The 12,561-nt window shown below is 43.1% G+C and overlaps 1 protein-coding gene across 1 annotated transcript in view; it reads right to left on the reverse strand.

The window, feature by feature from the left end:
- LOC122546170 (disintegrin and metalloproteinase domain-containing protein 12-like) overlaps positions 1-12,561 on the reverse strand; it is a 467,862-nt gene that overhangs the window by 277,447 nt on the left and 177,854 nt on the right. Inside the window, exons 7-8 of the mRNA XM_087986005.1 lie at positions 6,705-6,770; positions 5,255-5,326 (exon numbers count right to left, since the gene is read on the reverse strand). Coding sequence (XP_087842131.1) covers positions 5,255-5,326; positions 6,705-6,770 — 138 coding nt within the window. The remainder of the gene's footprint in view (positions 1-5,254; positions 5,327-6,704; positions 6,771-12,561) is intronic.

A 12,561-nucleotide genomic window follows, 5' to 3' on the forward strand; every position in this document is an offset into this window, starting at 1 on the left:
TCCTAGGCGGAAGATGAGGCACCCTTCCTCCAGCTGTCGTGTTGCTATGGTCTGGCGATGGAGGAGTCCAAGGACCTGCATGTCCTTGGTGGAGTGGGAGGGGGAGTTGAAGTGTTGAGCCACGGGGTGGTTGGGTTGGTTGGTCGGGGTGTCCCAGAGGTGTTCTCTGAAACGTTCTGCAAGTAGGCGGCCTGTCTCCCCAATATAGAGGAGGCCACATCGGGTGCAGTGGATGCAATAAATGATGTGTGTGGAGGTGCAGGTGAATTTGTGGCGGATATGGAAGGATCCCTTGGGGCCTTGGAGGGAAGTAAGGGGGAAGGTGTGGGCGCAAGTTTTGCATTTCTTGCGGTTGCAGGAGAAGGTGCCGGGAGTGGAGGTTGGGTTGGTGGGGGCTGTGGACCTGACGAGGGAGTCACAGAGGGAGTGGTCTTTTTGGAATGCTGATAGGGGAGGGAGGAAAATATATCCCTGGTGGTGGGGCCCATTTGGAGGTGGCGGAAATGACGACGGATGATATGATGTATATGGAGGTTGGTGGGGTGGTAGGTGAGGACCAGTGGGGTTCTGTCCTGGTGGCGATTGGAGGGGCGGGGCTCAAGGGCAGAGGAGCGGGAAGTGGAGGAGATGCGGTGGAGAGCATCGTCGATCACGTCTGGGGGAAAATTGCGGTCTTTGAAGAAGGAGGCCATCTGGGTTGTTCGGTATTGGAACTGGTCCTCCTGGGAGCAGATGCAGCAGAGACGAAGGAATTGGGAATATGGGATGGTGTTTTTACAGGGGGCAGGGTGGGAGGAGGTGTAGTTTAGGTAGCTGTGGGAGTCGGTCGGTTTATAGTAAATGTATCTAGTCTAGTAGCCTGTTTCTCAGTATTCTCCTCGACACCATTGTCTTTTTCCAGTGTGAATATTGATAAAAAATATTCATTTTTCTCCTCTCTCCTCGGACGTCACGCACAACTTCCCACGACTGTCCTTGATCAGCCCTAATCTTTCTCTTGTCATTCTTTCATTCCTGATATACCTACAGTAAGCCTTAGTGTTTTCCTTTATCCTATCTGCCAATGACTTCTTATGTCACCTCCAGGCTCTTCTCAGCTCTCTCAGGTCTTTCCTGACTAACCTGTAATTCTCAAGTGCCCTGAGCCTTCACGTCTCATCCTAACATAAGCCTAACATTGTGTGGAGCCGCAGAAAATGCGGGGGGGGGGGGGGGAATACTAAACAATATTTTGCATCAGTATTTACTGTGGAAAAGGATATGGAAGATATAGACTGTAGGGAAATAGATAGTGACACCTTGCAAAATGTCCATATTACAAAGGAGGAAGTGCTGCATAACTTGAAATGCATAAAGGTGGATAAATCCCCAGGACCTGATCAGGTGTACCGTAGAACTCTGTGGGAAGCTAGAGAAGTGATTGCTGGGCTTCTTGCTGAGATATTTGTATCATCTATAGTCACAGGTGAGGTGCCAGAAGACTGGAGGTTGGCTAACGTGGTCCCATTGTTTAAGAAGACCAACATCATCCCTGTACCTAAGAAAGCTCATGCAGCATGTCTCAATGACTACTGTCCATTGGCCCTACCTTCTGTGGTCATGAAGTGCTTTGAAAGGCTGGTCATGGCATTAATTAACTCCAGCCTCCCCATTACTCTTGACCTACACCAATTTGTCTATCGGACTAACAAATCCACGTCAGATGCAATGTCACTTGCCCTTAACTCCTCCCTAGAACATCTTGACACCAAGAACAGCGACATAAGAAACCTACTCATTGACTACAGTTATCCCCTTGAGACCGATTACTAAATTTAGTGATCTCAGACGAAGCCCCACTCTCTGCAATCCTCAGTTTCCTGACCAATAGGCCACAATCAGTGAAGATTGGAGACAATATTTCATTGTCACTAACACTCAACACTGGAGCCCCCCAGGGATGTGTATTCAGCCCCCTACTTTACTCACTGTATACCCATGACTGCATTGTCAAATACCAGACTAATGCCATTTACAAGTTTACTGATGACACAATCATAGTCGGTTGAATCTCAGATGGCGATGAACGAGACTATAGACGGGAGATGGAAGACCTGGAAAAATGGTGCACTGAGAACAACCTAGCTCTTAATGTCAGCAAAACCAAGGAACTCATTATTGACCTTCGGCAGGATGTTTCTCATGCCTCCCCCTACATATTAACAGCACAGAGGTGGAACGAGAGGAGAGTGTCAAGCTCCTGGGAGTAGGCATCCACAACAAGCTTTCTTGGACTCTTCATGTGGACGCACTGGTTACAAAGGCCCAACAACGTCTCTTCTTTCTCAGGCAGCTGAGGAAATTTGGCATGACTACAAATACCCTTGCCAACTTTTATAGGTGCGCCATCGAGAGTATTCTGTCTGGATGTATCACTACCTGGTATGGTAACTATACCATTCAAGATCGGAGACGGTTACAGAGAGTGGTGAACTCGGCCCAGACAATCACAAAGGCCAATCTCCCATCTATAGAATCCATCTACCAGGCCCGCTGTCAAGGAAAGGCCGCCAGCAATCTCAAAGATCCATCCCACCCTGGCAATGTTTTTCTACAACCTCTACCATCGGGGAGAAGATACAGAAGCCTGAACACATGCACAAGCCAGTTTCGAAACAATTTCTACCCTACTGTTGTTAGAATACTGAATGGACTCACAAATTCTTAACATTCACCTGTATCTGTGTTTTCGTTTTTAACCGCTGTTTACCTATTATTTACTTATCTATGCTACTTAACTCTGTGATCTGCCTGTATTGCTCGCAAAACAAAGCTATTCACTGTGCCTCAGTACACGTGACAATAAATTCATTCAATTCAATTCAATCCAAGGAGCAGGAGAATTAATGTTTCAGGCATAAACCCTCCAACATTAATCATGAAGAGCTTAATCTTGAAATGTCGACTCTCCTGTTCCCTGGATACTGCCTGACCTGCTGTGCTTTTCCAGCACCACTCTGATTCTATGACCAGGGAGCTCGTAACCAGGGGTTACAGTAAATGTAATACAGCGCAGACCATTAGAACTGAGATGAGGAGAAATATCTTCACTCAGTAATTGGTGAACCTATAGAATTCACTTGCACAGACAGTCGTTGATTTGATAACATTGAATGTTTTCAAGGAATTTGATATCATTCTTAGAGCTAAAGGGATCAAAGGGTATGAGGAGAAAATGGGAACATTGGACTGAGTTGGATGATCAGCCATGATTATATTGAATAGAGGAGATTTGATGGACTGAAAGGCCTACCCCATTCCTATATCCTATGCTCCACTGATTCCAAAAGTTCAAATGTATGACATTCAGTGTTTCTCCTTTCTCTCATCTGCTTGTCAACTCCTGGAAGAATTCTCATTAATTTGTCAGGTATGACTTCCTCTTCATGAAGCCATGCTTCTCTCCCTCAATCAGCTTGCGTATTTTTAAACGACCTGGTACTACATCATTTATAATCATCTCTAACATTTTCTTAATAACAATCCTGAAACTAACTGGCTGATTGGTACCTGTTTTCTGTCTGCCACACTTTTTAAATAAAGATGATACATTGGCCTTTTTTTCCAATCTTCAGAGACTATTCCAGAATCTAAGGACTTATGAAAGATTACTGCCAGTGCATCCGTTCTTTCTGTAGCTACATTGTTAATTCAAAGTTTGGGTGAAGATTTGTAGCTCGGGTGCTCGTTGTTGTGGTTCTGTTCACCGAGCTGGAAATTTTTGTTGCAAACGTTTCATCCCCTGGCTAGGTGACATCCTCAGTGCTTGGGAGCCTCCTGTAAAGCGCTTCTGTGGTGTTTCCTCCGGCATTTATAGTGGCCTGTCCCTGCCGCTTCCGGTTGTCAGTTTCAGCTGTCCGCTGTGGTGGCCGGTATATTGGGTACAGGTCGATGTGTTTGTTGATGGAGTTTGTGGATGAGTGCCATGCTTGTAGGAATTCCCTGGCTGTTCTTTGTTTGGCTTGCCCTATAATGGTAGTGTTGTCCTAGTCGAATTCATGTTGCTTGTCGTCTGCGTGTGTGGCTACTAAGGATAGCTGGTCGTGGTGTTTCGTGGCTAGTTGATGTTCATGGATGCGGATCGTTAGCTGTCTTCCTGTTTGTCCTATATAGTGTTTTGTGCAGTCCTTGCATGGGATTTTGTACACTACATTAGTTTTGCTCATGCTGGGTATCGGGTCCTTCGTTCTGGTGAGTTGTTGTCTGAGGGTGGCTGTTGGTTTGTGTGCTGTTATAAGTCCTAGTGGTCGCAGTAATCTGGCTGTCAGTTCTGAAATGCTCCTGATGTATGGTAGTGTGGCTAGTCCTTTGGGTTGCGGCATGTCCTCGTTCCGTTGTCTTTCTCTTAGGCATCTGTTGATGAAATTGCACGGGTATCCGTTTTTGGCGAATACCTTGTACAGGTGTTCCTCTTCCTCTTTTTGCAGTTCTGGTGTGCTGCAGTGTGTTGTGGCACTTTTGAATAGTGTCTTGATGCAACTTCGTTTGTGTGTGTTGGGGTGGTTGCTTTCATAGTTCAGGACTTGGTCTGTGTGTGTGGCTTTCCTGGATACCTTTGTGGGGAATTCTCCGTTCGGTGTTCTCTGAACCATCACGTCTAGGAATGGGAGTTGGTTATCCTTTTCTTCTTCTCTCGTGAATCGGATTCCTGTTAGTGTGGCGTTGATGATCCGATGTGTTTTCTCTATTTCTGTGTTTTTAATGATTACAAAGGTGTCATCAACATATCTGACTCAGAGTTTGGGTTGAATTTGTGGTAAGACTGTTTGTTCTAACCTTTGCATTACTGCTTCTGCTTTGAGTCCAGAGATCGGTGAGCCCTAACGTAACGGCACTGTTCACCTCTATTGACAAAACCCTAGCCAGAGAAACAATAGCCAACCTGCTGGACATACAGAACAGACAACAGGACGTGGAACCTATCAACAAAGACGGCATACTTAAACTACTGGACTTGTGCCTCACAACACACTTCACATTCAACAACCAGATATACGAACAAATCAACGGAACATCCATGAGCTCACCAATCTCTGGACTCATGGAAGAAGCGGGGAATGGGAACATTTGTGTCAGTGATTTCAATTGTTGTGAATGACCACAATGCTGTATTTAATATCATTGTCATTCTACCCTGCCTGATAGGAAGGAGAGACTGAACAGAGATTTAGCAGAGAAAGGTGAACCTGTATGGGAACAGAGTCTTCATACTCACCAGGTCGACTGTGTTGGCAATGTCAATCATTCTTCGCACTACAGCTCCTCGATTACTGTCCATATTCTGATACTGGAAGGAAACAGAAGGGTTGGTGCTGATTCAGTGAATCAAACAGATCAATTCAGACTCCCCATGATCACACACACCCTCCACTGCTCTCCAAACACTCCCCAAAGTTGTGTGGAGTCCTCATCATCCTTTCTGGCTTCTTCACAGTGGGAGGGTTAGAGAGCACAGGCTGAGGCCATTCACCTAACCTGCCAGTGCTATACCTGTGGAGGAGCTCTCCTGTTAATATCACTTTCCTGCTCTGCCCCCATAGCCTGACATTGTTTCCTCCCCCTCACATATCTGTTCAGCCCTTCTTTTGAAAGGTATTTTGAAACTGTAACCACATTCATGGCTACGGGAAATTGGGAGTAGTTCAGGTAATATTGTGTATTTTAGTGATGCAGATTTGATGGGCTGAAAGGCCTCTTCTCTACTACACCCTTTCAGACACTTCACATACAAGCAAAAAGCAATCGAGACTGAGATTGCCATGAAAGGGGAATGCCTGAACTTCCTAATTCGGGTAATTACCAATGCTGAAACAAGAGTATCAGGAGACAGAAAGCTGTCAAGATGAGCTGCTGCTGACTGAGTACATGAGCTCTGTATCCTGACAAGTGGAGATGGTACAGGGAATGGATGAAAATTAATTGGCAGAATAGACTGGAGAGGTTGGCTCCTCAGTGAGTGGATACATACCCTACACTTTTTTATCTGGCTTTGCATCACAGGTTGCTGAAGGAAATGAATATGCTCGCAGTGGAAGGCCTTGGCATGATGTTTCAATCTGGCCCAGATTCCTCAGAAGAGTTCAGTGGTTTGGACAGAGCCAAATGTGACAATAACTCTCAAGCAAAGGGTAAGAACTGTCTTTATTAACACAGGCCAGTCGGTTAATGTCAGTTTAAAGTACAATAATAAGGGAAAATAAATGAAGAGAACCAGACATTTCTTAGTCAGTTACAGAATACACAGGCATTGTCCAGAAAATCCTTTATGTGCCGAAAGTGGCAATGATGTAAACCTCTCTGCTAATGAGTTTCGTAGAAATGGGAATGGGGAAGGTGATACTTTTTAAAGGAAAGTGAATGGTCACAGTTAAAAATAAAGATATGTGGTCAGGGGATAGATTGAGGGAACAAGACTGTTCACATTTCTTGACAAAGAGACTCTTGAGGCTGAATGGCCATTTCTGTGTCAACAACTTAATGAATTTTACTCTAATGGTGAAGCCTCTCATCAATGAAACTTTTCCTCCTTATTGTCACTAACAATATTATTCTTTATTCTGAACATCTTCATGAAATGATTGTTGATTAAATAAAATTGAAAATGTGCAACAGGAAGAGTAGAAGTTAAACACAATCCTGATCCTGCAGGAGGAGACTTTACCCACCAGGTTCTGATCTGTCACAAGCACCAGCTCGACATATCTTGTCTCTGACAGCACATCCCTTCCCATCTGGAGAAAGAGAAAATCTCTGTCAGTTTAAAGTGAAACGATACAGTGAGCTCTGAATGAGCCAGTATCGGTTACAGGCCGATTCACATGACTTGTCCCTTTTCTCATAGGCCCGAGTATTTTGTCCTGTCCACTACCTTTATTTCCTCAGAATGATCCTCAGTTTAAAATTAAGAGTGGTCTATTAATTGACTTGTTCAGCCCTTCTTTTGAAAGGTATTTTGAATCTGTAACCGGGATCAAGGCCACAGGAAATTGCAAATAATGCAGGTAATATTGTATATTTGAGTGATGTAGATTTGATGGGCTGAAAGGCCTCTTCTATACTGCACCCTTTCAGACACTTCACATACAAACACAAAGCATTCGAGAGCGAGACCTTCTTTAACATTCTCCCTTTCCCAACCCGCTCTCCTTTTCCCTTTCAGTAACAGTTGCCTCCAGCCCAGAAAACACAAGCTCACAGATTAATTTGCAGATCAAATCTGTGGGCCATCATGAGGTAGGTGTGGCCCAGATCTGCATACATCAGTGGATTGGAAATGGAAGAACATTGAGAACTAGGAGCCATGCATTTAAGGCTGAGACAAGGGGCAGAATCTTACAGCTCTCTGAGTGATGTGAGTAATCAAGATGAATGGCAGAATTAGGTGACCACTGCAGTGTGGCCTGTCTCAACATCAGGAACAACATGCACCAGCATTGATGCTCTTCAAAAGCAACATTGCAAGGTTCTCACTAGGCAGCAGCAATATGCAAACTGACAGTTATTATTGCTTGTTAAATGCCTTTGTTTTATTTTCTCACTGGACATGGGTGTCACTGGCTGGGCCAGCATTTATTGCCCATCCCAAGTTGCTTTTGAGAAAGTGATGGTGAGCTGCCTTCTTGAACCTGTGGTCAGACATCCAGCAGCAGAAATTGCTATGAAACTGGTTAAGAGTCATAGAGTCAAAGATCATACAACAGTACAGCATAGGAACCGGCCCTTCAGCCTTCGATGTTGTGCCGAACATAATGCCAAATGAAAGTAATCCCTTCTGCCTGCCCTAGGTTCATATCCCTCCATTCCTTGCATATTCATGTGTTTATCTACAAGTCCCTGAAATGCCCTGATCGTATCTGCCTCCACCACCATCCCTGGCAGTGTGTTCCAGACTCCTACCACCCTCTCCTTTGAACTTTCCCCCTCTCACCTTAAATGTATGCCCCCTAATATTAGACATTTCAACTTTGGGAAAAAGATTTGACTTTCAACTCTCTCAATGCATCTCATAATTTTATAGAATTCTATCTCCCTTCAGCCTGCACTGCTCCAGAGAAAACAACCTAAGTTTTTCTAACCTCTTCTTATAGCTCGTACCCCCTAATCCAGGCAGCATCCTGGTAAACCTCTTCTGCACCCTCTACAAAGCCTCCACATCCTTCCTGTAATGCAGTGATCAGAATTGAACACAATACTCTATAAGTGTGGCCTAACCAAAGTCTTATAAAGCTGCAAAGTGACATCCTGACTCTTGTACTCAATTCCCAGACCAATAAAGGCAAGCATACCATACTCTTATTTACCACTCTATCTACATGTGTGGCCACTTACAGGGATCATGAAACCCAAGATCCCTCTGTACAACAATGCTAAATCACAGTCGTAGAGTAGATGGAGTCAGAGAGATGTACAGGCCTGGTGTGTTTGGATGGGCGCTAGAGGACATAGGACAGTTCAAGTCCTAAAATTATTGAACTCGATATTGAGTGCAGAAGGATGCAGAGTCCCCAAGTGAAAAATGAGGTGCTGTTCTTCCAGCTTATGCTGAGCTTCCCTGGCCAATATCTCTGTCTCAGGCTTGTTGCAGTGCTCCAGCGAAGTTTTTGGGCCTGAACTCCCCTCTGTCCCAGACCCCACCCTCCACACCCCTTGTGTGACAAAGCTGCTCCTTTAACAAGGTTATGTTATCCTTGGCTTTTTTTTTTCAGAGATGTCGTAAAAGCAGCAATTCTGAAAGGTCTGGCTTGGATGGGTTTTAGGGCCAATTTGATTATAACTTTCAGATACTGCCTCAGGTAAAAGGCTTTCACATTTAAAGAAAACACTTATACAATGAAAAGGGGAGAGTGGCCAGTTCTCCCAGCTCAGCTTTTTTCTGGTTTAGTTTAGTTTGGTTTCAACAAGCAGTGGTTGTGAAGCTGCTGCACCCAAAGAAGCAGGTCTATGCTAGTCCTCCTCTCTGTCTGACATCTCTCCTGCAAGACACTGGGTTTGATTTTACCTTGTCAGCCGAGGGTATTTATGGAGATTGTTGCCAGTAGGTGGAACAACATCATTAAGTTGGGATAATCTGTTAAATTTCGGATTGGTTAAATTATTTCGTATTCTGGTATTTGGTAATCTTGAAAATAAATTCTGTTTTGTTTAAAACTATCTGGTTTGAACAGTAGCATCTCTCCTGGAATATCCAAGTTAAAACAACTGATTGTTTTAGGAACCATTGCAATAAATTATTGATCTTCAGATTGACTGTGGGAACCCCTCAGAGATGAACCAGTCTAAAATATATCCCAAAGGATCTGTATTCCACATATCTGAGTAATCCAAAATGTTACTAACTAGTTGCACAGTAATTGCAATATTGTGGTTGTGGTTGAAAGATGACTCATGCCTTTAAATGTGTTCAGAATCACGACTCACATCATAGATTTGACAACACACAAGTCTTTGTGAATTATCATCTGAAATGTTTTAATTGTTGAGGAGACGTTTGTCATAGCTGTGAATTAGCGAGGCGAACAATTTGATTACTAATAAGATTGTGCACCTATTTATGACACTGACTGACTCTCTTATAGTTTGATTGGGTTAAGATTAATTGAGAAACGATGTGTAAAGTTTTTTATGGCTCAACTCCTGTTGCATGAATGTAGGGCACCAAAGGGCAGAGTAGTGCTTTAGCTTGCTTGGGGCACTGCAGAGTGTGAAACAACTGCACAGATAGTCTAACAAAGTCAAAGTTTTTTTTCATTCAGCCAGTATACATTGTTATACACTGAATTATTTAAGACAGTGGTTCACACAAAACTTCTGTTATGTCCTATGTCATATGCAGGTTCATAATTCCTTGAAAGTGGAGTCACAGGTAGATAGGATAGTGAAGAAGGTATATGGTCAGAGCATTGAGTACAGGAGTTGGGAGGTCATGTTGCGGCTGTACAGGACATTGGTTAGACCACTTTTGGAATATTGCGGACAATTCTGGTCTCGCTCCTACAGGAAGGATGTTGTGAAACTTGAAAGTGTTCAGAAAAGATTTACAAGGATGTTGCCAGGTTTGGAGGATTTGGACTATAGGGAGAGGCTGAGTAAGCTGGGGCTGTTTTCCCTGGAGCGTCGGAGGCTGAGGGGTGACCTTATAGAGGTTTACAAAATTATGAGGAGCATAGATAGGGCAAATAGACAAGGTCTTTTCCCTGGGTGGGGGAGTCCAGAACTAGAGGACATAGGTTAAGGGTGAGAGGGGAAAGATAAAAGGAACCTAAGGGCCAACGTTTTCACACAGAGGGTGGTGTGTTTATGGAATGAGCTGCCAGAGGAAGTGGTGTAGGCTAGTATAATTACAACATTTAAAAGGCATCTGGATGGGTATATGAATAGGAAGGGTTCAGAGGGATATGGGCCAAATGCTGGCAAATGGAACTAGATTAGATTAGGATATCTGGTCGGCATGGACGAGTTGGACTGAAGGGTCTGTTTCTATGCTGTATATCTCCATGTCTCTATAACTGCTTAAAACAACTTACAAAGGTAGAGTCTGGGCTACTTTCTTGAAATGGTTTGAGGGGGTCTGCCTTGGTCCACCACACTTGTTACCATATAGTCCGCCATTCCACACAACCCATTGTGAGCCACTAACAGTCTGCATGAACAGCTACTCACCCTCCCAGCGAGATTGTTATCCACTCCTTTGTCTGTCCAAGTGTTTTTCTCTGTCTCTGGGCTCTATCCCCATCTATTGTTTACTCCTTACCCCCATCCCCATCCTACCTTCTGCATAAAAACTGATAATTTCCCAGCTACCATCCATTCTGAGGAAGGGTCCTGAAATACTAACTTTGATATCACTTCAGGAATGGCAAAGCCATAAATTCAATACTAGAGTCAGTGTCAGTATCGAATTTCAACAGGAGAAGGAGAGTTATGTTATGAAGTTGAAGGCATTTACTGTACTTTCGAGAGAGTGTGAATGTTTTGTACTGAGAGATTACAAGCACCTGCTAGTTAGTCATATGGCTAACTAGCAGTCTCAAAGTATCCTGGAAATTGAAAATATGCAACATTTGGCTGTGAAAGAGATAGCTAAGTTGGTTGCTGTTTTGCAAACAATTTGAATTTAAACAATCAGTTTAATTTTTGCCTCAGGATACTTAAACACAATCAACTTTGAATTTTGCTACAAGATACTAAAACTCAATTAAGTTTGATTTTATTGTTTTGCCAACCTCGAACCAATGTGATGATCTGATGTTAGGGATATTAAAAAGACAGGCAGTTTGAAAGTCAGACAAAATAATTGTCACCGAGAGAGAGTGCAAGATATTGAAACACTCTCTATCAAAAGTGCCTTTTCATATAAAAGATGTTCGCAGTAAAAAGAAAGAAGACAGCCCAGGGAGATCTTCAACTGAAGGAAGAAAGACACCAAAGCTGACAGCCGGTGCATGGTTTTGAAATTAAGTTGATGTAATTTTAACAAGTGTTTTATTGGAATAGTATATTGTTATACAGTTGGAGGCAGGTAATAAGAAGTCAAGAGAAAGGGAGGTTTAGAGTTGTGAATAGTCATTGTTTAATGTTACTTTTAGAATTAAAGAAATATATTGATATTATTTTCTTTAAATAGTGGAATTTGGGAGTTCTCGGTCTCTCATATTTTAACAGATTATGAGGCAAGGTGAGCTTTACTGGGAGCAAGGCTAATTAACAGGAGGGTGCACCATGGTGTTAGAACAGTCTGGGGGCTTGTCGGGATTTGGACATGTTCAGATAGATCCAGCCTGAGATTTGGACAGATTTGAACAGATTTGGGGTGCGAAAGATCCCAGCAGATTTAAACGCTTGCCGATTAGTTTCCTAGATCTTTCAATAAAACGTAAGTGAGACAACTTGTTTAATTTTGGTTACTTGTATTTGGTTAAACTAAAAGTGAGAGAAATAGCTCTGAAGGTGGCTGAAGAAGTTCTGGGATTTGAAAATTTGCCAAGAAAGTTTAAAAAGACAGAAAAAGCCATACTTTCAGAATTAGCAAATTGGTTAGAATTGGGTTTAACCAGGGACAAAAGGAAAACTTAAATTGTAATGGAGTTGGTCAAGCAGAAACAGACAGGTGCAGTAGAGTTAGAAAAACCTAAATTACAATTGAGGCAAATGGAGTTAGAAGATAAAGAAAGAGAGAGAGAGAAGAAAGAGAAAGAGCGGAAAAAAGAGAGAGAAGGTTCTTAGCTGAGCAAAGAGAGAGAGAAGGAAGAGAAAGGGAGAGAGAATTTGAATATCAGAAGTTGTGAACTAGACAGGAAAGTCAAGTTCACAGGATGGAGATGAAGAGAACAGATAGTGACACATACAAATATGTTAAAACATTGCCACATTTTGATAAGAAAGATGTCGAAGCCTTCTCTATTTCATTTGAAAAATTGGTTAGGCAGCTGGAGTGGTCAGAGAATTTGAGTAATCCTACTTCAGACTAAACTGGTAGGCAGAGCTAGTGAGGTATTTGCAGCACTGTCAGATGAGGGGTCCAGG

Source organism: Chiloscyllium plagiosum, unplaced genomic scaffold, assembly GCF_037043375.1.
Source record: "Chiloscyllium plagiosum isolate Xiang-an unplaced genomic scaffold, Cpla_swu_hap1 HiC_scaffold_1, whole genome shotgun sequence".
NCBI classification, from domain to species: Eukaryota; Metazoa; Chordata; class Chondrichthyes; order Orectolobiformes; family Hemiscylliidae; genus Chiloscyllium; species Chiloscyllium plagiosum.